The sequence below is a fragment of the Hemiscyllium ocellatum genome, chromosome 39 (genome assembly GCF_020745735.1).
Source record: "Hemiscyllium ocellatum isolate sHemOce1 chromosome 39, sHemOce1.pat.X.cur, whole genome shotgun sequence".
In the NCBI taxonomy this organism is placed as follows: Eukaryota; Metazoa; Chordata; class Chondrichthyes; order Orectolobiformes; family Hemiscylliidae; genus Hemiscyllium; species Hemiscyllium ocellatum.
The window spans coordinates 15,160,894-15,187,157 of NC_083439.1; the positions used below are offsets into that span (position 1 = coordinate 15,160,894).

Below are 26,264 nucleotides of genomic sequence, written 5' to 3' on the forward strand. Positions count from 1 at the left end.
AGTGTCCAATGGTGGTCAACTAGACCTTTTTTTTTTAACCATTCCCACATCATTTCTAAATAGTTATTTCAATTCAACATGGGCTGGGATGCTGATAGGGGATTTAAAGTTTATTTTCCAAATTTTCCAGTTGTTTGGACCATTTATGTATCAGTGATGCTCTCAAAGAGAGAAAAGCTCCCCCCAATCATAGTGCACTGGGTGATCTGCAACACCTTGTTTATTCAGGCTGTTCACAGCAACAGCACAGCTGGTGCAGCAATAAAATGCAAAGTTTTCTGACAATTAATGAGCCTTTTTAAAATTAAAACCAAGGCACCCTACTACCAGAATTGAGATTTCAACAAGTTATTTTCTATACTTCTCTTAAAAAGCACACTAGATGTGCAAAACTTTGGCCTCCCCTTCCCCATCTCTGATAATAATCAGGGGATGTCTTCAGTCTGGGAGTTTGGCTTTTCACAGGCATAGAAAACATGCCACAGAAGCTTTTGCTTCTCGTTGAATCCCTACAATGTTGAAGCAGGCCATTTGGCCCATCAAATCCACACTTTTGTGCAATGTATAGCTGACATTTCTTGTCCACTCTTAAATCCTCTGGAAGGTAACGGAGGCCGTGTTTTTAACCTGCTGCAGTCCATGTGATGTACATGTATCCACTATTCTGTTGGGATGGAGTTCCAGGTCTTGACCCAGCGACAGCGAAGTAAAGGCAGTATAGTCGCAAGCCAGAATGACTAATGGCTTGGAGAGGAGTCAAAGGTGGTGGTGCCATTGCTGTCCTTGCTTATCTGGGAAGTTGTTGTCTGCAGGTTTGGAAGGTGTTGCCAAAGTTGTGGCTAAATGACACAAATTGCTATGCCTGGGGAGTAAATGTTTAAGTTTCTCTAAGAGAAGGGATCTATAGGGTCTGTTTGGTCTGGTTTTGTAGCGGAAAACCACTTACCAGTTCAACAAAGAGGCTCCTTATTAAATTAGACATAATTTATTGCATGTTAGTAACTAGTTACAGTAACTAATTGCATTGATACAGAATATATTGAGGTCGCTCCTCATCGATCTGCTCCAAAGTCCATATGACATCATAGTGGGTGGGACATTTAACACTCAGTATTAACCCTTTCAGCTCTTTACACCCTTACAGTATAGGGTTGGGTGAGCACAGAATACTTTCATTTTTATTTCCTGCATAAAAGATGAGCTGGCATGATGAGTGTAATGAAAAGAAACAAGTGTTTATGATTACATCAATCACGTGACAAGCCTTCCATGTATCCTTGGGTTAAGTGATCAAGCTGGGTAGTTATTATTTAATCTTAAGTAATTATTACTGAACACAATGAAATGTTAAGTTATATCTTCAGACAAGAACCTGTTTCACACTTGCATGACAGTAATATTAAGAATGTAATGGCCTATACTCAGCCAATTAAAGTAACTTGAGGCTATGGCTTCTTTGGGAATGAGTAATATTACTATTGTGACCTATTCCTTCCAGCCCTTATCTATTGTATCCCAGCTACGTTAGTCTACACAAGCCATTTACAATAGCCAAATATCACTCCAATAGCCAGTCTTCAGCGGATACCTCTGCTCTAATATGTCCAATTTTGTTTGTTTTTCACTACTATTTTCACTGAAAAATGCCTTTTGATATTCTTTGAGTAAAATAAATATCATTCAGGAGGTAGAAACATGAATGTGATTGTGGAAATTTGAACATTTGACCTGACCATTGTGCATTTACTGTACGGATAAGTATTACTTCACATTTTGGCACATTAGAATGTCACTGACATTCTTTAATGTGCCAACTTGGATCAGCTGGGAACAATTCTGGCTTGCATCCCATGCCAGCATCAAAACCTACGTTGTAACGGCAGTACTGAGGGAGTGCTGCACTTTTGAGGAGAACAAGAATAATTTTTTAAAGTATCTGTTGTCTATCAAAGAAAAATAAAGGCTTACGTGATGTGTCTAATGAATCAGATCTATCCCAACTAATGAAGCCAGCAGGGTACATAAAATACTTTTGCATTGCTTCTGATCCTCATTTTTTGAACTGTAAATAAACATGACCATAAATTAACTTCAGCAGTGAGAATAGTGGATTGTGGATATCCTACACATCTTCATAAACAGGTTCAACAGTTCTACTATAGATATTGGCTGAGGTGGTACAGTGGCTCAGTAGTTAGCACTGCTGCCTCACAGCGCCAGGGACCCGGGTTCAATTTCAGCCTCAGGTGACTGTGTGGAGTTTGCACATTTTCCCAGTGTCTGTGTGGGTTTCCTCCCACAAACCAAAGATGTGCACATCAGGTGAATTGGCCATGCTAAATTGCCCAAAGTGATAGGTGCATTAGTCAGGGGTAAATATAAGCTGGGGGGAATGAGTCTGGGTGGGTTGCTCTTCAGAGGATCGGTGTGGACTTGTTGGGCCGAAGGGCCTGTTTCCATACTGTAAGGAATCTAATTTAATATTGTAGACTAATTTGGCTAACTGGTGCACATTAACCTGTGTTTTCAATCTGAGGTCATGTAATCTTCTTGGCACTAAATCATTTCGGCAATAAAACGGGTTTCAAGAAGGCCTAAGTAGTGTTACCTTGCCCTATTTTATTCTTTATCAATATCAATCACAAAGCATCCAAAATAAGCTTTTGTGAAAAAGCTTTTGTCCCATCATTCAGACTGATCTATCTGTAAAAAAGTTCACGGTCATACAAAAAATGTTGAACTCTATAAAAGTTTTAAATATTTATAAGATGACCTTGATACAGAATTCCAAAAACTTTGTTCAATAATATTTACCTCAGAGAACCAGAGGACCATCATGCAGCTAGTACTGGGTTAGTTGACAAGCACTTTGCAAGATCCTGAGGCTGTGAAGGCTGCCATATAATTCAAGTTTAATTTTGCTACAATTTAACCACAAATGATAACTTGGTGACAAATGGAGTTTGTAACCACTCCTTTATGTAGACATCATCACATGGAATGGATTTCTAGGGAGAACAGGTAAAATAAAAACCATAAAGAATCATTTAAGAAAGCGTTGAGTGCTGTGAAAGGGCAACTATTAGATACTTTGAGATGGATCCTTTATCACATTAAAAATATGCAATTAGTGCTCATGTTTAATCATCTCAACAGTTCAGTGGTTTGAATTAGATAGACTTCATTCACATACAAAGTCTTAGAATACAAAGTAGCAGAGGTAATGAAATCAAGAAACAGGTCAGTTTCCATCACAACAGGGATGTTGTCCCTTTTTGTCAGGCAAGATAAATGAAATCAGGTTATAGAATCATAAAGCTATTCAGCACAGAAACAGACCCTTCAGTCCAACTTGTCCATGCCAACCAGATATCCTACATTAATCTAGTCCCATTTGCCAGCGGCCCATAGAAGAGAGTGAGGACTGAAGATACTGGTGATCAGAGCCAAAGAGTGTGGTGCTGGAAAAGCACAGCCAGTCAGGCAGCATCCAAGGAACATGAGAATCGACATTTCGGGTATAAACCCTTCATCAGGAATCCCATTCAGCCCAGATCCCTCTAAAACCTTCCAATTGATATACCCATCCAGATGCCTCTTAAAGTGTTGCTATTATACCAGCCTCCACCACTTCCTCTGGCAGCTCATTTCAAATGCAGCACCCTCTGTGTGAAAAAGTTGCCCCTTAGATCCCTTTTAAATCTTTCCCCTCTCACCCTGAACCTGTGCGTCTAGCTTTGGACTCCCCCAGGGAAAAGGCCTTGCCTATTTACCCTATCCACGCCCCTCATGGTATTATAAATTATAAGGTCACCCCTCAGACTCTGAACACTTCAGAGAAAACAGCCCCAACCTGTTCAGCCTCTCTCTGTAGCTCAAACCCAGGCAACGTCCTTACAAATCTTTTTTCTGAATCCTTTCAAGTTTCACAACATCTTTCCTATCGCATGGAGACCAGAATTGTACAGTACTCCCGAAAGTAGTTTCGCCTGTATTAAGCCTGCCACCAATTTCATTTGAATCAGTAAGTCAGTAGGATGGGAAAGAGAAGAATGACGAACAGAGGAAGCAGGTTAAAAATAGAAAATAAAATCAGTGTATGGACAGTTTAGTAGTCAGTCAGAAGTAGGAGGGCAAGGATTGAGAGGCATCCAGTACCACCCATATCTTATCAAACGACCAGACAAACTATTGTTCATGATTGAAAAACAAAATTACAAACAGGATCAGTAACAGAAAAGATGACAACAGATAAATAGCAATATTGTCCCAATCATATTGGCATGAGCAAGCAATAATCAATAACAGTTAGTAACAGTAGCAATAGCTTGAAATCATTGCAAATGTACAAATTATGAGTAACAGTGACAGTAAAACTGTGCAAGCAACCATGACCACTTTAAGAAATGCAAAATCACGCCGAACACCGTGTGTGTGTAAAGCAGTCACAGGCAAATATGCATTAAACATAGGCCATGTTAAAATAAAAGTCAACAATTTTTAAACATGCGCAAAGAAATTTCATATTGTAGTCATATAACAACACCTTTTGTGAATGCTCTAATGGATTTTTCACAAGTAGATGATGTGCATCAGATAGGAAACATTTTGTAATTAAGTGCCTCTTGTAGCTTAAGCTTAAATGATGTCATTTAACAAACAGTTAGTGCTGGCTTAATCTCTCAGCAGTTCAGCTATTTAGTGAATTAATAGAATTTATTCATGCAAAAATATTTTGAAGATGTTGAGAAATCATATCAAATGGCATATATATGTACATATATTAAATAGGAGAGTGCAGAGTTATATGGTGATTACAGGCACACACCTTACATTGCAATGAAATCTTTTCAGGCTATGAAGGGGGGAGTGTTATTTTTAAAATACTGCAGAGACACACCTTGCTGAACTACACATACAAGTATGTATCTGAAATAGTGATTATGACAACGTAAATTTGATGCCATGCTGCTGCACGATCAGTATTTGCAAAATTAGTGTCAGTGTGCACGAGGCAGCATTGTAATCAATTGCATATGCATTTAAATCACAATATAAATTATCCACACAGATGCTTAGAATTTTGATCTTAAAGAATATTATGGCATTCGTCCATACTCTCATTTCACCTAACAGCAACCCCAACTTCAGTTAAGCTATCAGAGGTAGGCAAGGCATCTCCTTGTCAGAATGGACAAGGACAAATCATACAAATTCACACTTCAATTAGGTTAGCATTGCCAAAAAGTTGGGCAGCAATCAGGTGTGGAATAGTCAATACCTAACAATCTAAAAAAATGAACACTTAACAAGCTATGGAAGCCAAGAAACTTGACAGCAATTAAGTCCTCACCTGTTTCAGTTTAAGACTCTTATTCTTCATTGTGGCAGCCATGCACTCAGAGTTAAACACAAGAAAACACTGGAGAAACTCAGCAGGTCTGGCAGCATCTGAAGAAGATTCATACAGAACTCAAAACTTTAGCTCTGTTTCTTCTCCAGACCTACTAAGCTTCTCCAGCATTGTGTGTTTGTTTCAGATTTTTCAGCATCTGCAATATTTTGATTGTATGCACATTCGGAGATTCCTCCTCTTCCTTACACTAAGCTATATACTCAAGAGTGGTATTTCCGGAATTCAAAACATTTAGATTTTCTTCAAATGTGATGTGCAATTGCACGAACACAAGTTAAAATAGTAGGAGGTACTTCTAAGTTCAGAGTAATTGAAACTATAACTGGGTCGTTGTTTAGTGTGCCCTGAACATAGAAACTGCATTTTTACTATAATTGTAAAGAAATGTGAACTCACTTCAGGAAGAAAAATGCAACAAACGAAGTCTTTATTGGTTATTTCATCTACAACTCATCACGATAAAATTACTAACATATTAGTGAAGCATAAAATTACAAGAAAGGCAAACATGAAGAGGCTTATTCCCATGAAAAAATAGAACGCAGCTCTTCAAATCATTCATTGTAGTATATAACAGGTTACTTAAGCAAAACAAAAACAGAAATTGCTGGAAAATCTCAGCAGGTTTGGCAGCATCTATGGAGAGAAATCAAGAGTTAATGTTTGGGTCCAGTTACCCTTCAGGATGTGCCAAAAGGGTCACTGGATCTGAAATCTTAACTCTGATTTCTCTACACAGATGCTGCCAGACCTGCTGAGGTTTTCCAGCAATGTTTGTTTTTGTTTCAGATCTCCAATATCTGCAATTCTTTCAGGTTTTTTTTTTAAAAAGTGAAAACTGTACTCAGAGGGCCCAAATACACAAGTCCTCTATGGTCTCGGAAAAGCCATAGGGAAGCAGATGGAACTCCCATCAAAAGTGACCTACAGGACACAGACTATGAGCACTGAGGGGCTGATATTCTGTGCCATCGGTAAGCATGGGTTAGGTGAGAGGAAGGTGTCCTGCTCATCACCTTCCCATCCACCTCCAGGTTCACCCTAAGAACAGAGGACGACTGGTTGTCAAAATTGCAGCCCAGCCACCATATGTTAAAGCCAGAGATTGCTAAAGGCTCTCTAGATCTAAATATTACACTACCCATGCCATAATACAGTTGGCATGAGCAGTCAGATAGGAATGGAATTTTTTTTTTTAAAAAGGCGTAAAAACTGTGGAAAGGAGGGGTTATTGTCATTAGAGGGTGCCCCATATGCACCAGAGTTGCCTCAAGTCCATCCTCTGAGAAGATAGCAAGTCCTCCTCACTTCCATCCTACCCGCATATCTGTTAAAATTCACCCACTAACACTCTCCCAGGGCTGCTATAAAAGGCACAGCTCCAACATTAACATTGCACGACTGCTGAGTGATTCTGCACATACCAATCAGCATGTGGAAGCTGCTGTCTCACATAGTTGGGGGAAAAAAAACTTAAGGGGAGGAAACCCATTACTCCACATCCTTGGATTAAGCTGGATCGAGAGTTCATTGTCTTCATTAAGCCTGCCAACCTGGGAGTGCCCGCTGCAGGGCACTGGCAAGACCAGGATCGTTGGAGCTGACAGCTCCAGAATTTTGGCCCCTCACTGAGATGAAGCCTAAATCCCACTCAAATCTTATTTAGCCCCCTTGCCCACAGCAGTACAGAGCAAACTTCTAACTGGCCAGTCAACTGGCTGCCAGCTTTTCCTTGGGCATGAGTTAATTCATGTCAACATAATTTTGTGCCTCTTTATCTCCCCAAATCCATATCCTTGCTTTTGTCCCATATCCCTCAATACTTTGGTTAACCAATCTCTCAAAATTTAAAATTAACAAGTGATGAAATGCCATTTGCAGAAAGTACTTCAAGCTTCTAGCATACTTGGTGTAAAGCATCTCCTTATTTCACTGTTATAAGGTCTGGCTCTAATTTTTACACTCTGACCCCGAGCCCTAGTTTACTGAACAGTATAAATAGCATAGACAAAATCAACCATCAGTTCATCTTAACATCTTGAAAGCTTCAAATAAAATCACCTTTTAACCTCTGTCCAAGGAATAATCTTCCCTCCTAATTTAAGCAACTAGTCCATGTCTCCTTATGGTAAATCTACACTGTACTCCCTCCAGAACCAATACACACTGATCAAGGCCTAGTGTTGAGAGGTTCACACATTACTCCAGGCGTGTACTCTGCTTGGTGAGAAATGACTTCTCCCAGTGTACCAGAGTCCTCCAGTTTAACAGAATATCACTCCATTTGCCTTTTGGATAATTTTCAACACCCATTCATGACAATTTAATAATCTATTTCTCTGGATTCCCCAAGAGTTTTTGGAGTTGCATCATTTCTAACTTTTCCACATTTAGAAAATACCATCTTCTATTGGTTATAGATTCAAAATAGATATTCTCATAATTACCTAATGAGAAACTCATTTTACAATTCACTGAATCTAGCAATATCTCTTGGTAATGTAATGATTCCATCTATAGCTTTTGCAAAGTTGCCTGTGTGTCATCAGCAAATTTATATATAAGGCTTTCTATCCCATCATTCAAGTCTTCAAAAGAAAAATACAGCGAATAGTTTAGACTCCAAAATAGATTCTTGCAGGACACCACTAAGTCATACAGAAAGTGATTCCATGGTTTACTGATTTAGCAGTGCAAAAATACTCGAAGTATCTTAAAGCACAAGATTTTATGTGGGTATTCATTACAAAATACTTGATGATTGTCCTATTCGTATTGACTAAGGGAACATTGGGTCAAATTTGAACAATCAACGTCATTGTAATTCTGCACATGGATGAAAACTTAATTTGTTTTCTTCAAATCATCATACTTCCTGTTCTATTTCATTTATATTCTTACACCAATGTAAGAGACATATGAAAACAACACCAAGAAGTTTAAAAGCTCCTGGATATGGCCTCTGGTTAATTAGTGCAGAGACAAAGGTAGCGTATTAGCTTTTCGTGATAACTTTTACTAGGGAGTTAGTGCAAAAGGTTTTAGTAAATAACTAACTGCTGTATTAAATACTCAGAATCTGGAAATATATTCTAGAAAGTGCTCAAAAGCAAAATACCCAGCCCCTCACCAAAATAAACAGTTTTTTTTAAACAAAGTAGTATAAATGATAAAAGGTATTTAAGTAACAATTTCCCTTTAAATAAACAAGATACAAAATTTGAGCTATCAAAGACATAACATTAAAATTATACCAGATTCAATATCTAACTGGTAACCAAATATCAAGAAACAGTAAGAAAGTGATCTATGCTGAGGTAAACTGCAACCAGAACAAAGCAAATAGGTTAAGCAAGTTCCTAGACAAACAGCATAGCCTGCTTTGATTTGATTTTCGGTGTACTCAATGTTATTAGATGAAGCAGTACTGGAACATAACAATGGAGGGAATCAGTTTGCTAAACATCTCATTTCCTAATTCAAATTTATTGATGCTATATGTAAGTGTCGACAAAATCTAAAATTACACTTCAGAAAATTTACAGACTGGAAATACTCATTATCCCTGGTATTCCTCCTATAGTACACAAAGAGTATCCCATTAAATTATGTGATAACTATAATATGTATAGATAAATAATCCCCACATGTTGGGCTACAGGAGTGGGTGTTAATGCAAAAGCCATTAAAGCTGCAGGTAACATTGACTGAAATCACTTTAGCAACTCAAAGGAGATAAACTTATTTACAGCCTAAAAGCTGCCCTTTATATCTGATCTGTTAAACCTTTGGGTTTATACTTAAAAGCAAGAAAATTTTGACTGCAATTCATGCAGGATACATTGTATATTTTGAAAGATAGTGGGCAAGTTACAATTCTACAGCGTACTAAAATCAAACTCCGTATGACATTTCAATTCCAAGTATATAAAATGTATAATACAGTACAAAACTTATTCACGGTGCATGTTCATAGCCCTTGTTTACTCCCTAAGGATTTCACTGTGGAATTTTTGGAAAAGAATGTGGGGAGAACAAACAACGAGCTGCTTACTGGGACACTGCAGCTCTTTTGATACCAAATATACTATATATAAAACTGTTACTGGACAGAATGTATAAAATAGCTTTCTTAAGATATGAGGAAAACTGTCTGCTAATGAGACTTGTATCACAGTGGAACAAATAAAGTTTTCCTAATGTCCTTATCTTGTAGTTGGATACTTCAGGGCCACAATGATGTCTTCTCGCCAATAGCTACCAAGGTCAGAATTTTAAAATGGACAGTATAACTCCAAATGCATTGGTTCGAATCGCCTCCAATGTATAGGAGGTGTATTGTCAATAAGATGCACTGGACATTTCATTTCCATCTTAAGCACTGACTATTTGGTGGGGCCAATGCAAAAGGCATGTGATTAAGCAAAGGGGTGAAAAATCACAGCCTCATGCAAAATTGGAAACAAAACAGCTACATTTCATTACACAATCAATCAATCAGTCATTACCCATGGGCAAGACAAGGTATAGACTATTCAGAACTAAATATAACCATAACACAGTACAGGAACTCAAAAAAAGTCTACACAACATTCTTGGCACAGCAAATTGTCTATAGTTTTTTGTAAATTAATTTTTTCTTGGTCCAGACTTGTGCCTTTCTGCAACAGCGGTATCTAAGGCTTCAGGTAAATAGTGTAGTGCATGTCCATGGTTTGGGCAGTAAACAACATTGCAGCAACAAACTCATCGCTTTGATTCAAGAAATCGATTCCAGTAATACTGGAAAGTTGGTGAGTTACAGGCACCAATAGCTATCAGCAGCAACAAATACAGCATCATCATTACTATAAAACTATGCCGAGAGATCCAGGATGGTTGCTTTGTGGGTCTGCAACATTAAAACAGAACATGGTTATTACTATAGTTATATACTACACTTTGCAATGAAAATGTCTTTCTAACTTATCCTTTGTTTAAAAAAAATTCAGTTTGGAAAATACTTCAGAATGTGACAATAAGTAATTCAAAAGTATGAAATCTTTTACTAGTGTGAAATAAACTGAAATTAGCTATACATAGAATCAACTGAACATTTTAAAAACAACAATCGCACTCACTGAGAAATCATTTATTATATATATGGAGAAAGGTCAGAAACGGGGAAATAAAAGACAATGAATTTCAATGTCTAAAAGAATGAGAAACATTTTTAATCTTCAGCTGAAGATAATTTCTTTCAACAACAACCTACATATACAAGCTGAATCTTAATAGCAGTGGTTTGCATAGGCAAGGGTGTAAGATTCAAATGGGAAACCCAGCAGTACATCACCTGCTGGTCGAGGGTGAAAGTAATTGCCCACACTTGTGCCACTACTGACCCTGGCAGGGGGTGGAGTTAGTGAGCAGCTTCAGGGGCCAAAAAGAAACATTTACCTTCTCTTGATGTCATTCTTGCTTTCCGTTGGCTGTCAGATTTCCAAAGGACTAAGTCAGAGGCTGATAGCCTGATTAATATTGTGAGAAAGGCCAATCTGCCATCCAACAATAGACTGTCTGGCCACCTCTTGTCCTGAGACTATTAGCAGCAGATGTGAATTAGCTGGATACAGATTAGGATTGGGTCGAAATCCTTAAAGCATGAACATCTAATCCTACTCCAATCAGTTTTTTTTGGGGTGTTAGTATTAGCCACTCTTGCAATGATGAATTTGCTAATGTAGTGCACCAAAAATCGCATACAGTATAATTCATACCATCTACTGTACCCACTCCTTGTTGGCCAGTGTTCATTACCACAACACCTGCACATTTCGCTTCCCTAATTATCAAAGCATCAATGAAACTCCCACTTTGATATACCAAGCTTCAGTGTTCCTGCAATTTGTAAAAGATTGCCTCCTGACTGACTAAAATCACGTCAGTAATGTACTTACAAAATAGATGCAGTCAATGGTTGTGTACCCAATCTCGGAGTAAAGTATTTTATAAAAGCATCAATAAATAAATAAACTTCTCAAACTCAGAAAATACAGCAATTAAGACAACTGTTTCACATTATTGAGAAAGTCAAAAGTGACAAATAATGCAACAAAATGGAATATCTTCCATAAATAGAATTGGGCACTTTACACCATGTAGTGTATTTATTTTCACATCCTTAACATCAGCACCATGTGCAGACATTTGCAAACATACTTCACCACACTTGCTCACATGTATATGACACAAGTGTCTGATATCTCAATCCATAAACCAATAATTGTATGGAGCACCAACATTTTAACTCCAATAGTGCTAGTTAAGATCTAACTAAACATTTCAAGATTTGCCTGACAGAAGTGAAGCCTAAAATGAAGCAATCCCAAAACCCAAACTGGTCATCGCCTGCTGCCATTCAGAAAAGAAAGCTTGTTGAATTCAAGACATTCAAACAATCCCAACATTGTGGAAGCAGGCCATTCGGCCCATCGAGACCACACCAAATGTCTGAACAGCATCCGACTGACACCCACCCTGTTACCTCTTCCCTGCAAGTCTGCATTTCCCGTGGCTAATCCAACTAGCCTGCACACCCCTACAATCTATGGACATTTTTGCATGGCCAGTCCATCTACAGAGGAACCTCTATTATCCAGCAAGATCACAAGGTCATGATGATCGGCTAAACTATGTTACTCAGCATTTGATTATCAGAAATTCAATTAACCGAACAAAATACTACCCGCCTGTGTCCTTCAGATAATCGAGGTTCCTCTGCAAATGCGCATCTTTGGATTGTGGGAAGAAACCGGAACACCTGGTGGAAACCCACACTGACGTTGGAAGAATGTGCAGACACCATAGAGACGTTTGCCTGAGGCTGAAATCGAACAGGGTCCCTGGAGCTGAGAAGCAGCAGTGCTAACTACTGAGCCGTGCCACCAACCAGAGGGAGAGCTTTGTGAAGATTCAGTAAAGAAGCTAAATTTTACCGTCTTCGGTGTAGTTTCTCAGAATAAATGAGCAGGTATTTTACTCTCAGGAGCTGGTTGTTTGTGACCACAAAGTACTTTTGTGGAACATCGCCACCTTCACTGTTCCGGACCCTTGCTCTTCGGCGATCTATGCCACCAGCATCTGAAATCAAGGAAACAACATTCACTTAACAAGCATAACAGAGATCCAAAAGTAGATTATTTATGGAGTAAATCCAAAAGAATAATAATAGGATTTGAACATGTAAATTTCACACATCACGAAGCCCAGGAATTTCCAGACACTTTGGTATAAAACTTGCGGCTGATATTATTTCCATAGGTGCAGCTGTAATAATGGACCAGATGCTGAAGATTACAAAATTTAAATGGTCAGGAACACCCGAGGGAAAAAGATTGATTTGTTTGAAACCCTATATGTCAACAGCAATCATTCAGTCCCTCAAGCGTTTTTCATCACTGAATTGAATCACAGTTGATCTGCAGCTCCATTCCATATAACTAACATTGTTCCATACACTTACAAAAAACATAAGTAGGAGTAGGCCATTCAGCCCTTCTTGCCTGCACTCCCATTCTATAAGATCATGGATGAATTGTCTCAGGCCTCAACGCCTGTCGTGTTCAGCACAGTCCTCAACTGTATTTCAAAAATCTATCCAGCTAAATCTGTCTAGCTCCTCTTTAAATACTTTCAGTTACCTAGCATCCACAAAGTTTAGACATTCACTACCCTCTACAAGAAGAAGTACTGAACACTCTGTGGAGTCAAGGTAGGTTGACACTGATTGGTTGTAGGACGGTGTTTAAATAATGTCAGGGACAAGGGCTACTATCTGGATGTGGGGGCGCAGGCCAGTAGTTGGACTGAACATTATCAGATTGAAGGGTAAGGATAATATTAAACAGTGTAAGGGTTAATGCATTTAAAAGCAGGGAAAAAACTTGGAGACATATCTTCAGTTCAAGAACAGGGGAACATGGTTTTGTTGGAGATACACTTGGCACACGACCTTCCAACTCCGTTCACACTGGAGTCCTTCTCAAACCAGGACTAAAAGCTGCAAAGTCTCCAGCATAAAATAGCATGAGTAGTTTAAATCTCAATCAGAGATGGGTAATCACTGATTATCTAGACCTATGAAATTAATGTTTCTGGAACCAATAGTTCCGATTTGAACAGGTCTGTAAAGGAGCTACAAATCCAAAGTACTATTTCTCAACATCGTCCAGCTCTAATCTGAGCTCTAATGTATGATCCTTTGCTGAGGATTCCTCAACTGGAGGAAATATTTTTAAATATCTGATTTTCTTTTAATAATCTTTAAATACTTTACTTAGTTTACTGCTTAATCTCCTTCACTCAATTACTAACAGCTGGACGAAAGCAAGCAAAAACAGGTATTTCTGCACAAGAATAATAGTCATGACTCAAACCATTTACAAAATATTTGTGCCAAGATTCAAAACAAATGATACCTTTTCCTTTAACTTGGCATTTAACATCAGGATGGTCAATGATCTCACAAACTGCAACACAGCTAAGGACAGGCCCCAGAATACTTTGGTGCCAGCCATTACCATGGGGACTGTACAGAAGAGCCAAGCTCAGATCGCTGGTAAGGTAAGTTCCTTCCCCAAACAGAGAGGTCTATGAAGAAAAGATGGACACAAATAAACTTACAGAGTGAGCGAACAAAGTCAAACCAATACTTATATATCCTTTGCAATTCTCTTGAACAGGTAATCAGTGTCAACAGTATGCCTCCACGTGGATTCAGAGTATTATTCAAAAGGAAGATAAACACCAATATTTAGACTGGTTGAACCAAACAACCTGTTTCATTGTTGCAATTAAATGCTACTTTTGTGGCGTACTCTTAGGATTTTTTTTGGTCTACTTTAAGGTCCAAGGTAAGCACAAAGATTAAAGGTTAGATGTACCACAAAGATGTGAGAGCGTTGCCCTGGTGTGAGAACAATTAAAAGAGAAAGCAAGATGACATCAAGCCAGACAGGAATGTGTGAGGGAGAGCACGCGAAAGAGATTGCATGAGGGGAAAACGTGCACATTGCCAGTTCAAAATACTCAGTGACTGTGTTGCATGGATCACAGGACAGAGGAAAACTAGAGGGAATGATAGGTATCAATGAGTAACTAAACAAATGCATTAATCTATAGTAATCCTGATGCTACTATTTACACTCCTTTGTTGTGATAAAATGAGAATTAAGGTTTGAATAAATTATTTTTAAGAACTAGTGGAGCTGATTAATGATGGAATGATCCTTCATGCAAAGTAATCCTTACAAGCATGTTAGTCCATGCATGAAAACATTGAACTCCTCACCTTGTTTAAATGACACTGTAAACCACAATGAATTATAGAATAAAAATTCTCGAGTCGGCTTCCATGAAATGCATAGATGAGATCTCGGTCTCCTTTGGTTTCCTCAAACTTGGCATTCATCTGATCACAATAGACAATCTCAAACAAGTAGTCTGGGGTAGCAGCAGAGGGTGTTGTGAACCCAGTGAGTTCCTGGATTTCTTCATACTAGAACACAAACAAGAAATTCTGTTGCAAAAAAAAATCTAATCTAGCGAAGGTTTTTTTTGACATCGATGATGTGGGGGAGCAGGGCGAGACTCCTTCCTATTCTCTTCTCATAGCCCACAACCATAAGCAGGGTGTTCTCATTAACAGATCTTTATACAACCATTAGCACTACGGTACACAGAGAGATGAACCTTCTGAGCAATCAATCCTCTGACTCCCACTAAGATTTTGCAAAGTAGCAGCCGCTCCTTACTCTCCACCTCGACTGGCAAATATGTTAAACTTGCCAACCTACCATGGGGAAAATCATTGCTACGTTTACTGCTTTGAAGGTAAGAGATGGAATTACATGTAAAATTTCAAAAGCAAGTTGCACACCATCCAGACATGAAAACCAAAACACAAACTTCATCCTGTGAAGCAAAACACATTACTTTTCTACACAAATCATTATGGCTAAAATGGATAATATACAAACTCTACTTTGAACTCTACCAGAAAATCCTTTGCAGGAACCCAACACCCATCCCCATGAACCCAGACATCTGTCAAATCCCATGCTCCACAAAAGGTTAAAAAGTAATACTCAAACAAGACCACAACCTAACAAGCTTTTTCTTCAATTCAAATGGCCACTAGAACGTATATAGCAAATGGCCCAAAGTTTGCTGCCTTAATACATCAATCTATTCACCTGTAAGTACGCGCAAAGCTGTCCTGAGATTTTACAAAATGGCAGTGAGTAATCTTTGACATAAAAGAGTCTTGTTCCCCAATTTCAGTGCTATTTCTAGCTCACTTATTCTGTTAAGTAAATAGGACACACACACAGGGTGACCCACAGCTGCAGCAATCAATAAGATCAACAGTCCAGTTCATTAATAAAAGCTCTTTTGACAAAGCAAATTGCCAGCAGTGACATCCAAAGTTTAGTTAAAACGTAACAGAGAATTAAAACACTGAAAATGGAGGAATGAAAGGTTCAATGCTTTTTTTAAAATTCAAAACTGAATCTAAGTGTTATTCTGCAAAACTACATCCAAATGCAGGATGGCTACACACATCTCTGTACAATTGTAAACTCCCACACTTATACCCAGAAACAGCATATCATGCACGTCATTGTGCACAGTAACTCGTATACCTGCAGTTCTTATGATACAGCAGTTTTGCAAACGTATTAGTGACATTTTGCTTCCCAACCTTTTTCCTACAAACACTGCCACGACCTGTATGTTTAGGAGATAGGGTGCACAGCAAAAGCAAAGAGACTGTTAGAGGATAGCGTGGGAATGATAACTCATTCAGAGCTCCATGGCGACCATGGCTGCCTCAAGCTCATGACCTCAAAATTGTGGCTTGTACACTTTAAAAGTTTGAGGAAAGGACATTACAGATTACCTTACGATTTCTGATCCAATAAATGCTGTTATCCAACATATCCTCTAATTCATTCATAGAATATGAGTACCGTTGTCAAGAGTTTAATGCCAATCCCTAACCGTCCTTAACAGGGTAGACATCTTACTAAGCCGCTGCCACTAGTGTGGTGATGATACTCTACTGTGCTGCTAGTTCAATCTAACACAGAAACAAAGGGATGGTAACATATCTCCAAGTCTGGATGGTGTGCAACTTGGAGACAAACAGCTGAATTTATACTCATGGGTACAGTCAGTCATGACTGTAGAAATTTCAATACCAGCTAAACAACACTTCAAAGTTTTTAATAAATCATTCAGATAGGTTCTTACCCCCTTTTTCCCCAAACTTTTGATGGTTAGGTTTTTTGATAAACAGGCCCAGCTGAGAAGTTCTAAGGTTCTTTTTTGTGGGTTTATTCCAGACTGTAGCAACTGTTTTAGATTTGGCAGATTCTGAGCATCAGCAAGCTGCGAAGAGACACACACACCGTCAGTTCAAAAACATATCATGTCAAATGTTCAGCACAGAGCTTTAACAGTCAGCAGTACCATTAAAAGATCAGAACACAGTTTCCTCTTTGGATGCGACCAAGATCTCTAGTGTAACATGCACTCAAAATTGCATCAGCTTAGAAGCGGTATTCCACTCCACCCACATCCCCAAACCATTTGCATGTATGCAAAAGCAAAATGTGCCCCAAAACAGTATACAGTCAGGCAATTTTATTTCTAAAGGTCACTGTTAAAATATTTAAGAATGATAACTAGGTTCAGACTGATTAACACAGATGAAATTGTTTTGAAAAATGTTATTTTTGGGAAAAATCTGCATCAATCTACTAACTCAGAGTCACTGATCTTCAATTATTGAAAATTAGTTTTAAAACATTTGCTAATTATAACAGTATTCAATAGTCAGATTCCTAATAAGTTGAAAAAGTTTTTCAAGTATTTTAATTCTGTCCTCATGCTCAAAACAAAACCAGCGTCACTTTTAGCATGCATTTGAAAGCTTGCAAACAAGTGGAATTGAAAGACACTCTTAAATGATGATTATTTACACTGATTGCAGGCCAACTTTAAACCAATGCTTTTTCAACTTCTGCAGAAGATTCCAAAACTCAACTCTGTTAACTGTAAGATGCATTTAACATTTCACAATGCTTTTGTGGCACGTTTCTAGTGAAGTGCACCAAAATTAAAATAAACAGCTTAATTCAGCAAAAAACTCCAAATCCAATGACATATAATAGCAAAGAGCTGACTATCATTAACTGCTGGACTCCTTGCTCCAAATCTTCACATGTCATCTGCTGTGGATCAGGAGTAGCACATGATCACCTGGCAGAAGGCTGCAAACTTAAGGTTTACTACAGAGACGAACACAAAATCTACACTGACAATGCAGTACTGGGGGAGTACTAAATTTCTGCATGTGCTAAACTATACAAAGAGGATTTTCCCCCTTGTTTTAGAAAAAAATACAAAAATATCTGAAGCATGGTTTACCTGCACATCTCCAACTATATCTCAGAGTATAGTAAGAATTTTACATGACCAAAGCCTTCTGACACAATTTCCAGTATCTACTCTTAAGTTCAATTCAATGTAATCATTGCAAAGTAGAAGAACACCATCTTCTGACTCTGAGCTGGTGCAGGAATGGCCTTAAGGAAAAGAAGAAATGTACCATCTTTGTCAATAACACCTCCAGATGCACTTGGTCTTTGAAAAAGCCTCACAAGGCATTCAGTTGTATCAAAACCACCTCAAATTGCAGTTCTAGATGGTTCATGACCACTTTCTCCAAGGGGGTTACAGGTAATAATTGCTGATCTTGAGCGTGATAGATACATCCCCATGAATGAGTAAAAAGAAAATCCACTCAATTAGACAAAAATTGTCATCTAACATGTTCTTGAATGTATTTAAAGTAATAAAATATAGCTCTATTATCCAACTTTGCAGCCATTCCTAATGTTCATCACTCTTTGTACTAACTTCTCCTTTCAACAGTGCTTGCTTTGTCTTTTTCCCTAAGCCAATCTTGTATGGATTTTTAAAAAATAATACACACTGTTGCTACAGCTTGATCATTCTTCTAATGGTTACCAAAGTGGAAACTAATACTGTTTAAAAAATTTAAAAGACTGTAGTGTTCACTCAGCCATATTCAAAGGGTCAGGAAATATGACAAAGTATTTCACATCACAGTAAAACATACCAAGATGACCAGTTCTCATTATGGCACTTGCTTTGCCAAAGCTGACATAGAATTTCTCAATGTCTTCAACATCAGTCACCTTTTATTGGGGACCTTATCAAACACCTTTTGGAAATCTAAATACATCACTTCATATTCACTGTCCTACATAACTCACCCTAAAGTAAAAACTTATTGAATCCTCTTCCATTTCCCCAAATGAAACGCATTGCCTGTAAAACATGTCTTACATTTCCCCTATAGGCACAGGACCTCTTGCATAACTAACTTCAGTTTCTGAATGCACCGTGTTCCTCTCCACCATGCCTTATATTTAACACAGCGATAATATCTGCTTATATACTGAACTTTACCCTCCAAATGTTCCATCTTTCTACATGAAATACTTTATATTTATCAGCAGTTCAGTGCTTTCCTGGGAAACATACCTAATATCTGCCCTCTGACTGTAACATAGCTCTGTGTAATCTGCCTCTGGAGATGCTCTTCTCTATGGTAAAACTTCAGACAGTTCCTCAGAAACCAATTATGACTTATCAAGTTATTTGACCAGCATTACAAAAGCAATTCTGAACTCCTACCGAACTGGAAATGTTAACTCTTTCTCTCTCCAGAGATTTTGCCAGACCTGCTGAGTTTTTCTATCATTCTGTGTTTGTTACAGGAAATGTTACATTCACTTCAATTCTGCTACAATTACTGAAGAATCTACATATGATATGACATTTGGCGGCACGGTGGCACAGTGGCACAGTGGGCGGCACTGCTGCCTCACAGTGCCTGAGACCCGAGTTCAATTCCCAACTCAGGCGACAGACTGTGTGGAGTTTGCACGTTCTCCCCGTGTCTGCGTGGGTTTCCTCCGGGTGCTCCGGTTTCCTACCACAGTCCAAAGATGTGCAGGTCAGGTGAATTGGCCATGCTAAATTGCCCGTAGTGTTGGGTAAATGTAGGGGTATGGGTGGGTTGCGCTTCGGCGGGTCGGTGTGGACTTGTTGGGCCGAAGGGCCTGTTTCCACACTGTTAATCTAATCTAAAAAAAAAATTTTCCACTTTAAAACAAAAACAAAATACAGCACTACATACAATATGACATTATCCACTTTTAAAAAACAAAGCAACAGCACTGAAAATGTTATAACTCTAAACTTAGGAACAGTCTATTTACTACTTGTCACTCCTATTAGATAAAACTGCAGCATGCCTTGCTTGGCAAGTGAATGTTCAATTTCTGACTGACATTATTATTTTAAAATGATACTGAGCCCCATTCCTTTCAGAAGTATAACACACTATTCTAAACACATCTTCAGAGGTGATGCCAGTGAACAGAAAGTAATTTGTTTTGCCATGGTCTTTGATTACAGGTCATGTGTCAAACAACTAAAAATTACAATATGTCCACTGAAAGGTACTAATGAGGCGGTGCAGTAACAGAAGCTGGGAATGATCCAATCTCATTACTGGGATGCCTAATCTACTGAGGAGCCTTTTCCATCCATTGATCAGTCCTGCCTTATACTCAATTCAGCCTGCATCTCTGGCACTATCCTTGCACAGTTCTTTTAATAAGTTGAATTATACAATGGCTTTTGAAGGAGGCTATTTCGCCCATCAGATCCATACTAGCTCTCTGTAAAAGCAATTAAGCGAGTTGACATCCCCACCCCTACAATTTTTCCTCCACCTTCAAGTACTTTTTCCTGAAACAATTTCAAATAATTTTTGATCAACCTCCTCAATCACATTAACCATATGGGCACCTTTTGCAAGATTCCCTCTCTCATGACTGAAGGTTCCCTCAAAATGCCCACAATCCTCACTCACCACAATCCCCCTCAGCCCCACTTCTCCACCCTCAATTTTACCTCCTTACCACTTACCCCTCACACGTCACCCAATCTGCATCCCCACTACACACCCTTATCACACCCAAAGATCCCTCACCAACCCACCACCTCTCCCCGCACCCCACATTCCATCCCAGTCCCCTCACCCACACCTCCCTCTTCCCCTCTCCACCTCATCTACACAATGCCCTTCACCCACCCACTGCCCCTTGCCCCAACCCCTCTTGACCCCTCACCCACACCTCCCATCTCCTTGTCACACCACCTTCCACCCACTTCCTATCCCATCCTTCCCAACTTTCTTCTCCTCACACTCAACTTCCCTCACCTGCATTCTCCACCCTCCTCCCGTCCCTCATCCCATATTCTTTTCTCCCCATCTTCCTCCCTCCCCTGACTACCCACTCCTCTGCAACATCAAATCCCCTTTGAGGAGGAAGTGAGGTCTGCAGATGCTGGAGATCAGAGCTGAAAATGCGCAGCAGGTCAGGCAGCATCCAAGGAACAGGAGATTCGACGTTTCGGGCATAAGCCCTTCTTCAGGAATCCTGAATCTCCTGCTCCTTGGATGCTGCCTGACCTGCTGCGCTTTTCCAGCAACACATTTTCAGATCAAATCCCCTTCCTCCACCACCACCCACTCTCGGCCCCTTCCCTTCCAACTCTCACTCCTTTCCCCCTGCCAACTCTCGTCGTCCTCCTCCACACACCCCACCCTTGTCCCCTTCCCCACTCTCGTCATCATCCTCCTTCAACTCTCCCCCCCCCCCCCACCCTCGTCCACTCCCCCTTCCCAACTCTCGTCATCATCCTCCTTCAACTCTCCCCCCCCCCCCCACCCTCGTCCACTCCCCCTTCCCAACTCGCGTCCTCCTCCTCCCCAGCCTCCCCCACCCTCGTCCACTCCCCCTTCCCAACTCGCGTCCTCCTCCTCCCCAGCCTCCCCCACCCTCGTCCACTCCCCCTTCCCAACTCGCGTCCTCCTCCTCCCCAGCCTCCCCCACCCTCGTCCACTCCCCCTTCCCAACTCGCGTCCTCCTCCTCCCCAGCCTCCCCCACCCTCGTCCACTCCCCCTTCCCAACTCGCGTCCTCCTCCTCCCCAGCCTCCCCCACCCTCGTCCACTCCCCCTTCCCAACTCGCGTCCTCCTCCTCCCCAGCCTCCCCCACCCTCGTCCACTCCCCCTTCCCAACTCGCGTCCTCCTCCTCCCCAGCCTCCCCCACCCTCGTCCACTCCCCCTTCCCAACTCGCGTCCTCCTCCTCCCCAGCCTCCCCCACCCTCGTCCACTCCCCCTTCCCAACTCGCGTCCTCCTCCTCCCCAGCCTCCCCCACCCTCGTCCACTCCCCCTTCCCAACTCGCGTCCTCCTCCTCCCCAGCCTCCCCCACCCTCGTCCACTCCCCCTTCCCAACTCGCGTCCTCCTCCTCCCCAGCCTCCCCCACCCTCGTCCACTCCCCCTTCCCAACTCGCGTCCTCCTCCTCCCCAGCCTCCCCCACCCTCGTCCACTCCCCCTTCCCAACTCGCGTCCTCCTCCTCCCCAGCCTCCCCCACCCTCGTCCACTCCCCCTTCCCAACTCGCGTCCTCCTCCTCCCCAGCCTCCCCCACCCTCGTCCACTCCCCCTTCCCAACTCGCGTCCTCCTCCTCCCCAGCCTCCCCCACCCTCGTCCACTCCCCCTTCCCAACTCGCGTCCTCCTCCTCCCCAGCCTCCCCCACCCTCGTCCACTCCCCCTTCCCAACTCGCGTCCTCCTCCTCCCCAGCCTCCCCCACCCTCGTCCACTCCCCCTTCCCAACTCGCGTCCTCCTCCTCCCCAGCCTCCCCCACCCTCGTCCACTCCCCCTTCCCAACTCGCGTCCTCCTCCTCCCCAGCCTCCCCCACCCTCGTCCACTCCCCCTTCCCAACTCGCGTCCTCCTCCTCCCCAGCCTCCCCCACCCTCGTCCACTCCCCCTTCCCAACTCGCGTCCTCCTCCTCCCCAGCCTCCCCCACCCTCGTCCACTCCCCCTTCCCAACTCGCGTCCTCCTCCTCCCCAGCCTCCCCCACCCTCGTCCACTCCCCCTTCCCAACTCGCGTCCTCCTCCTCCCCAGCCTCCCCCACCTTCGTCCACTCCCCCTTCCCAACTCGCGTCCTCCTCCTCCCCAGCCTCCCCCACCCTCGTCCACTCCCCCTTCCCAACTCGCGTCCTCCTCCTCCCCAGCCTCCCCCACCCTCGTCCACTCCCCCTTCCCAACTCGCGTCCTCCTCCTCCCCAGCCTCCCCCACCCTCGTCCACTCCCCCTTCCCAACTCGCGTCCTCCTCCTCCCCAGCCTCCCCCACCCTCGTCCACTCCCCCTTCCCAACTCGCGTCCTCCTCCTCCCCAGCCTCCCCCACCCTCGTCCACTCCCCCTTCCCAACTCGCGTCCTCCTCCTCCCCAGCCTCCCCCACCCTCGTCCACTCCCCCTTCCCAACTCGCGTCCTCCTCCTCCCCAGCCTCCCCCACCCTCGTCCACTCCCCCTTCCCAACTCGCGTCCTCCTCCTCCCCAGCCTCCCCCACCCTCGTCCACTCCCCCTTCCCAACTCGCGTCCTCCTCCTCCCCAGCCTCCCCCACCCTCGTCCACTCCCCCTTCCCAACTCGCGTCCTCCTCCTCCCCAGCCTCCCCCACCCTCGTCCACTCCCCCTTCCCAACTCGCGTCCTCCTCCTCCCCAGCCTCCCCCACCCTCGTCCACTCCCCCTTCCCAACTCGCGTCCTCCTCCTCCCCAGCCTCCCCCACCCTCGTCCACTCCCCCTTCCCAACTCGCGTCCTCCTCCTCCCCAGCCTCCCCCACCCTCGTCCACTCCCCCTTCCCAACTCGCGTCCTCCTCCTCCCCAGCCTCCCCCACCCTCGTCCACTCCCCCTTCCCAACTCGCGTCCTCCTCCTCCCCAGCCTCCCCCACCCTCGTCCACTCCCCCTTACCAACTCGCGTCCTCCTCCTCCCCAGCCTCCCCCACCCTCGTCCACTCCCCCTTACCAACTCGCGTCCTCCTCCTCCCCAGCCTCCCCCACCCTCATCCACTCCCCCTTCCCAACTCGCGTCCTCCTCCTCCACAGTCCCCCACCCTCCAACTTTGCCCGCCCTCGTCCCCTTCCCCCCTCCCAACCCTCGTCGTCCTCCTCCACCCGCCCGCCCTCGTCCCCCTCCCCCCTCCCAACCCTCGTCGTCCTCCTCCACCCGCCCGCCCTCGTCCCCCTCCCCCCTCGTCGTCCTCCTCCACCCGCCCGCCCTCGTCCCCTTCCCCCCTCCCAACCCTCGTCGTCCTCCTCCACCCGCCCGCCCTCGTCCCCTTCCCCCCTCCCAACCCTCGTCGTCCTCCTCCACCCGCCCGCCCTCGTCCCCTTCCCCCCTCCCAACCCTCGTCGTCCTCCTCCACCCGCCCGCCCTCGTCCCCTTCCCCCCTCCCAACCCTCGTCGTCCTCCTCCACCCGCCCACCCTCGTCCCCTTCCCCCCCTCCCAACCCTCGTCGTCCTCCTCCACCCGCCCACCCTCGTCCCCTCCCCCCCCCAACCCTCGTCGTCCTCCTCCACCCGCCCACCCTCGTCCCCTTCCCCCCTCCCAAATCTCATTGCCCTCCTCCGCACCCCCCCACCCTCGTCCCCTTCCGAACTCTCGTCGTCCACCTCCATACCCCCCCAATCCTCGTCCCCTTCCCCCCTCCCAACTCTCGTCGTCCACCTCCATACCCCCCACCCTCCTCGTCCCCTTCCCCCCTCCCAACCCTCGTCGTCCTCCTCCACCCGCCCACCCTCGTCCCCTTCCCCCCTCCCAAATCTCATTGCCCTCCTCCGCACCCCCCCACCCTCGTCCCCTTCCGAACTCTCGTCGTCCACCTCCATACCCCCCACCCTCCTCGTCCCCTTCCCCCCTCCCAACTCTCGTCGTCCACCTCCATACCCCCCACCCTCCTCCCCTTCCCCCCTCCTAACTCTTATCGTCCTCCTCCACACTCACCCCCACCCTCATCCTCCTCCCCCTTCCCAACTCTCGTCCTCTCCCCGCCCACCCCCACCAAAAAACTTGGTCTTCTGGATTATAACCAGGAAGTAGACCTTTGTTTTCCAAAAGATCTTTACAACATTTCATCATATATGGATGAAGGAATAGAAATGTATAAAGTTAAAAATCCCACAACACCTCCTCCCCTCCCCCCTGAACAAAAACTCTCACCCCCACACTCCCCCCCTCACCCCTCACCCCCACACTCCCCCCCTCACCCCTCACCCCCACACTCCCCCCCTCACCCCTCACACCCCCACACTCCCCCCCTCACCCCCTCACCCCCACACTCCCCCCCTCACCCCCCTCACCCCCACACTCCCCCCCTCACCCCCTCACCCCCACACTCCCCCCCTCACCCCTCACCCCCACACTCCCCCCCCTCACCCCTCACCCCCACACTCCCCCCCTCACCCCTCACCCCCCACACTCCCCCCCTCACCCCTCACCCCCACACTCCCCCCCTCACCCCTCACCCCCACACTCCCCCTCCCTCACCCCCACACTCCCCCCCCTCACCCCCACACTCCCCCCCTCACCCCCACACCCCCCCCACCCCCACACCCCCACCTCCCCCCCCTCACCCCCACACTCCCCCCCTCACCCCCACACTCCCCCCCTCACCCCCTCACCCCCACTCTCCCCCCCTCACCCCCACACTCCCCCCCTCACCCTCCCCCCCACACCCCCCCTCACACCCCACACTCCCCCCCTCACCCCCACACCCCCACACTCCCCCCCTCACCCCCACACCCCCACACTCCCCCCCTCACCCCCACACTCCCCCCCACCCCCCCTCACCCCCACACTCCCCCCCCTCACCCCCACACTCCCCCCCTCACCCCCTCACCCCCACACTCCCCCCCCTCACCCCCACACTCCCCCCCTCACCCCCACACTCCCCCCCTCACCCCCACACTCCCCTCACCAGGCCATCGAAGTCCTTATAGTCCCCGCTGTAGTAAGAGGCCGGGAAGGGCCTCAGGACCGAGTCCCGGCGGTAGCTCTGCAGGGCCGACATGAAGAGGCTGCACCGGAGGTCGGCGGCCAGGAGGTCCCTCCTGACACTCTCCTCCGCGGTGTCCCCCGGCCGCGGGGCCCGGGCCCAGGCCTCGGGCATCCTCTTCCTCCTCCACCGCCCCCCAACCCAATAAAAAATATAACAATAAAACCTCCGCAACAGAACAAACCAAACCGCTTCCCTTCAGAGCCCTGCAGCTGTCAGCAAGTGTCAGCCTGAGGGAGACACACTTCCGGATCCGGGTCAGGATAACCCCCCATCACCATGGTTACCACAACCCTCTTACCACCAAATACATCATTTATTTATTCTTCATTATTCATCATGACTCTAAATACAATTCATCCCAGTGTAAATCATCTTGAATGACATTGGAACACAGTACACTTGGTTCCTTGTTGTGATTTTATTTTGTCTATGTGTTGTCTGTTGTTTCATTCCCAACTGCATTTCTTCTTTTTGTTTTCCTCCAATGAGGAATATTTTTTCATTTGTGAGCTTTGTTATTTTTATTCCTTAAAATAAGGAAATAACAGCTTAAAAATAACAGCTTTGCTGAGAGGAGGACTGGCTAATGTTCACCTTCATGCAAGACTATACTTACAACAAAAATCCAACTAATTGTCAATCTATGTATACATTTCTATGGAAGTCATGATTTGGAGATGACAGTGTTGGACTGGGGTGTACGAAGTTAAAAATCACATAACCTGGTGTTGTGTGATTTTTTTTAACTTTATACATTTCTATTCCTTCATCC

General features: G+C 44.3%; 1 protein-coding gene across 1 annotated transcript; it reads right to left on the reverse strand.

Moving 5' to 3' along the window:
* Positions 1 to 5,820: 5,820 nt before the first annotated feature.
* On the reverse strand, positions 5,821 to 25,719 carry parp16 (poly (ADP-ribose) polymerase family, member 16). The gene is made up of 6 exons (XM_060853073.1): positions 25,412 to 25,719; positions 16,712 to 16,849; positions 14,748 to 14,954; positions 13,876 to 14,047; positions 12,394 to 12,538; positions 5,821 to 10,307 (listed from the first exon to the last, which is right to left on the reverse strand). Exons 1-6 carry the CDS (start codon positions 25,601 to 25,603, stop codon positions 10,163 to 10,165), a joined length of 999 nt encoding a protein of 332 aa, XP_060709056.1. The 5' UTR covers positions 25,604 to 25,719; the 3' UTR covers positions 5,821 to 10,162.
* Positions 25,720 to 26,264: the final 545 nt, after the last annotated feature.

Coding starts and splice junctions, on each gene's coding strand:
- parp16 (XM_060853073.1), bottom strand. CDS start 25,603: ATGCCCGAGGCCTGGGCCCGGGCCCCGCGGCCGGGGGACACCGCGGAG. Junction 12,539..13,875: donor ATGCCAAGTTAAAGGAAAAG/GTATCATTTGTT, acceptor CCTTGATTTCAG/ATGCTGGTGGCATAGATCGC. Junction 10,308..12,393: donor GAGAAACTACACCGAAGACG/GTAAAATTTAGC, acceptor TTAATGTTGCAG/ACCCACAAAGCAACCATCCT.